Here is a 4307-nt window from a genome sequence, read left to right as displayed (position 1 = left end):
CAGCACAACTGTAGGAAGGCGGAACCATTCTGCAAGTAATGCATTATTGAGCAATCATCCCGACGCAGTATCAATGACCTTGGCAATGGGGAATTTTTTTTTTTAATGTATGAGTGAATGAATAAATAAAATGTCTTCTTAAAGGCCCGGTTTTGGAGCATTCCCAGCTGCCCTGGGATTGCTTACTCTCCCACTCCCTTTGGGCTGGTTTAGAGAGCCAGAAGTGAACGTAATGAGACCCAGCAACTCAGGGTCTGCAGGAAATGCCCTTCAGAAACAGATACTTTCTGAAGTCACTTTTCTGGTTGTTTCTCAGATACTTGGTGATACCATCTTGGGTATGTTTTGCCTTGCAGTGGGAACACTTTGCAAAGTAGACTCACTTCCTACCGCCCCACCTTATTTTGTTATTTTGAAATCTAAGGACCGCACAGGGAGGTGGAAGAAAGAACACAATGAAACCACAGAACGCTGTTCTGTGTGTGTCCCTATGCGGGGACTTGCAGTCTGTCCAGTGTGGGCCATGTAGGGGAGACGCATGATCCCACTGCTATACAGGAAATAGCCGTGAATTTAGAGCCCTAAAGATTGGGATTTAAATTCTATCTCCTAACTGGTTATGCCAACTTGGGCAACCAGTTTACCTTCAGAAGCCCTGTTGCTTTGCATGTGAAAGGGAAATGGTTACCAAAGCCACCCCGGCGGGTGTGATGAGTAAGTACTAGCAGGTGCCAAAGGGCTTAGTTGAAGAGGAAGTACTAAATACATATCGTACCAGAACTCCGGCTTGGGTCAGACAGATTAGGCCTGTTACACTATACTACCGTCCCTCAATATCCAGTGCCACTCCCTGGAATCAGGCTCAGCCATGGGACTTCACCAATGTGAACCCAAGGGCTCCCTCAATTCCAAGGGGGCTTGACAGGCTCATTAGCAATTCCCCAGCTCTCTTCCCCTTGCCTCTGTGACAAGAAAGCATGTGTGAGGAGGAGCCCGGGGACATTAGGGCCCTACGTGATCACAGCAAGCGCAACTCCCATGCTGTTCCTTGATGGGTTCCTATCACCAGCTGTTTTAGCTCTTTCAGGGATTTGAAGATTTGGAGATTTCGGGATTGATTGTTATCGCAGTAAAACTGGCCTCACCGATACACCTGGGTACTGTTTTTTTAAGCCATTTAATGGACAAAGAAAACACATACATAGTTATACTGAACACAGCACAGTTTTGGGGAGATCCCAGGGACAGCCCTTGCTGGGTGCTACTTGCTGCCGCTCTTGGGAATGGGCCGGTAGACCCCGACGACCACAGCATGGTCCCTCTCGTAGGGCTCCAGCGTCAGCTGCTCCTGAGGCTTCAAGTTCTCCTGCTGCAACTTCCTCACCTCAGAAGCAAACACCGCCTCAGCGGATGCCGTGGAGTCGATGCAGTTGGCCTTGATGGAAATGAGAAAGTGGCCCCCGTTGCGCAGGAAGGTGTGAGCATTCAGAGCCACTATACGGGACTGGTCAGGCTGGGCCACATCCGCAAAGATCACATCCACCATCCCTATAAGCATGCGGTACTTGAGCGGGTGCCGGGCATCTTCGAGAACCGGGATGATGTTGGTTCGCTTCTTGGCCACGTTAACCAGATCACGGCCGGCCCGGTGGGAGAACTCAACTGCATAGACCAGGCCGTCCGGGCCGATGATGTCGGAGACGTGAGAGACGGTGGTGCCTGAGGCAGCGCCCAGGTACAGCACTTTGGACTTGGGCTTGATGTGGATCTGGTCGACCCCGCCCAGGATGGCCGCTGCCAGCTTGGAGCGGAAGGGGTTCCATGTGCGGTACTCTTGTTTCACACCGCCCTCGGTCACAGTGACCCGCCGCTCGCCATACACCGAGTGGCCCGGCACCATATTCAGCGTTACCAGCGCGTCCTCCGCCCCACGGTAGATGAAGACACCCTCATGTCTGTGTGGCTCCACCGACACAATATTGACACACTTCCTGCGGCGGTTTTTATTTTTGCCCACACCGCCGCGCCGCTGCCCGCTGCCACCACGGTCCCTACTGTCCCCCCCTCCACGCCCCCGGCCCCGACCGCCTCCAAAGACACGCGCCCGCGCCCCAAAGCCGCCCTTGCCCCCCGGGCCGCCATCGCCGCCTCCTCCCTTGCCTCCTCCCCCCCGCCCTCCGCCCCAGCCGCCGCCCCAGCTGCCACCCCCACGGCCACCCGACCCACCCCCGCGCGAGCTTGAGGCAGACTTCATGGCGCGCCCCGGGCACCCGGGTGGGCGGCTAGCAGTGATTATAAAGTGTCGCAGATAACTGGCGGGGTTGTCAGGGATTACCAGTGGCTTGGAGCCGCTGTCGGGAGTCACAGGTGGTTCTGGATGGCGGTCCTAACGTGGGGCATCGGCGACAGCGGATGCTGCTGGCCCGGTTACCCACAGCAGGAGACCGGGGCAAGGTGCGCGGCGGCCGGGAAGATCTTTACCGCAGTGCCGGCATCCCTGGAGCCGCCCTTCGACGCAGCGACTGGCGTGATTGCATCACACCCGCTTCTGCGACCCTGCAGCCCCGGAAGCCCCCCTTCTAACCCGCGAGCAGACGCAACCTGCTTCATTTTAACTCTTCCCCTTCCTCACCTCCTGCTTTCTTAGGGACCCTTTGCACTTCTCCTGGGGCGCAGAGAAGGAAGCGTGTCCGCTGCAGATGAGGATGAGAGCAACTGCTTTAGTCCTTGCTGTGCCACTGACTCGCTGCGTGGTCTTAGGAAGCTTACCTGACCCTCGCTGAAATTCCTGTTTCAACTTGGGCAGGGTTTTTGAGCTGAGTTTCAACATCCCATCTGTAAAACAGAACCTACCTCAAAAGTTTGTTTTAAAGTGCTACATACACTTACTGCAGCCATGGCGCATGATAATTACTGTGTTAGTTTTTTTTTTTTTAAGCATTTCTTTTGGTCTTTTTATTGAGGTATAGTTTACATCCAGTAAAATGCACCAATTTTGTTTCTTTTAAGTAAATGTATTACCTCTTAGAATTGTTGCCACTTGTGCAAGAGTGGCTCTTGCACCCTTATACAATGTTGATGAAAATGCAAATTGCAATTGGTACACATAGTCTGACAAAAACACTTAAACAATATACCTATACTTTGACTTATTCTGCTTTGAAAATGTTATCCTAAAGGTTTGATGCCAGCAATTACCAATGATGGTAATTAGTATAGTTTTGTTTTTTAGATTTTATTTACTTATTTGTCAGAGAGAGTACAAGCAGGAGGAACAGCAGGCAGAGGGAGAAGCAGGCTCCCCCACTGAGCAAGGTGCCCAATGTGGGACTTGATGTGGGACTCGATCCCAGGACCCTGGGATCAAGACATGAGCAGAAGACAAGACATTTAACTGACTCAGCCACCCAACGTCCCACCAATGATGGTAATTAGAACTGCTAGAGCAGGGGTGGTGACGGCAGTAGTGATAATGATCACTGTTGTCAGAGAAGGGGCAGAGGTGAGATGAAGCAGACCAACCAATCCAAGGGAAATATTTAGAAGATAGAAGTCACAGGGCTCTCTAATAGAGTGGATGTAGGAAGTCAGAAAGAGGAAAATTCCAAGCCAGAGATTGCCAAGCCATAATGCCACCCCTTAAAAAAAATTGTTTGAGAGAGAGAGAGAGAGAGTGCAAGCAAGCACTCAAGTGGGGGTGGGGGAGAGGCAGAGGGAAAGGGAGAAGCAGACTCCCTGCTGAGCAGGGAGCCTGACACAGGGCTCGATTCCAGGACCCCAGGATCGTGACCCAACCCAAAGGTATACATTTAACCAACTGAGCCACCCAGGCACCCCCATGCCTCCCCTTTCTGGTTAATATTCTGCAAGCTGCAGCCCTGGTTGTTCTCTACTTAGCTCTGCTCTCTTCCATCGACTGTGCTAACTCCCAGAATTTGTTCTGGGATGCAACAGCAAGAAATTGTTGATTCTTCGGTGTGAATGGGGACGCAAGGGCTCGAGCCCTAAATCCTGTAACACACCTCAGCAGGAGCCAAAATCTTATGCTTACTCCTGAATTCTAGTCTATGTTTCAAAAACCCCGCTCTTTCAGTCTGCGACATTTTTTTGAGCATTAAAAAAAAACAAAAAACAAAAAACACTGGGCAGCACGAAAGGACAGGAAAACAGGTATAACGAGGAGGCTTGAGCATTCGGTCAGCACCTCGGACAGCGACACCAACAGGGACCTTTTACCTACTTTGGCTTGGGACCCGCCCAAGAGCGGGGGAAGGTGGTGAATGTAGATGGTATAAGCAACCTTTGGA

At 51.9% G+C, this 4307-nt stretch overlaps 1 protein-coding gene across 1 annotated transcript; it reads right to left on the bottom strand.

Moving 5' to 3' along the window:
- Window positions 1-1200: 1200 nt before the first annotated feature.
- On the bottom strand, window positions 1201-2254 carry FBLL1 (fibrillarin like 1). Its single transcript, XM_026510938.3, has one exon. It carries the CDS (start codon window positions 2252-2254, stop codon window positions 1262-1264), a length of 993 nt encoding a protein of 330 aa, XP_026366723.1. The 3' UTR covers window positions 1201-1261.
- Between the last annotated feature and the right edge of the window lie 2053 nt (window positions 2255-4307).

The sequence above is a fragment of the Ursus arctos genome, unplaced genomic scaffold (genome assembly GCF_023065955.2).
Source record: "Ursus arctos isolate Adak ecotype North America unplaced genomic scaffold, UrsArc2.0 scaffold_15, whole genome shotgun sequence".
NCBI lineage: Eukaryota > Metazoa > Chordata > Mammalia > Carnivora > Ursidae > Ursus > Ursus arctos.
Note: the sequence above shows the minus strand (reverse complement) of the source record. Positions and strands in the feature narration are given on the sequence as shown.

Bases quoted from the DNA above. Each gene is read 5' to 3' on its own strand.
- FBLL1 (XM_026510938.3), bottom strand. From the start codon at position 2,254: ATGAAGTCTGCCTCAAGCTCGCGCGGGGGTGGGTCGGGTGGCCGTGGG.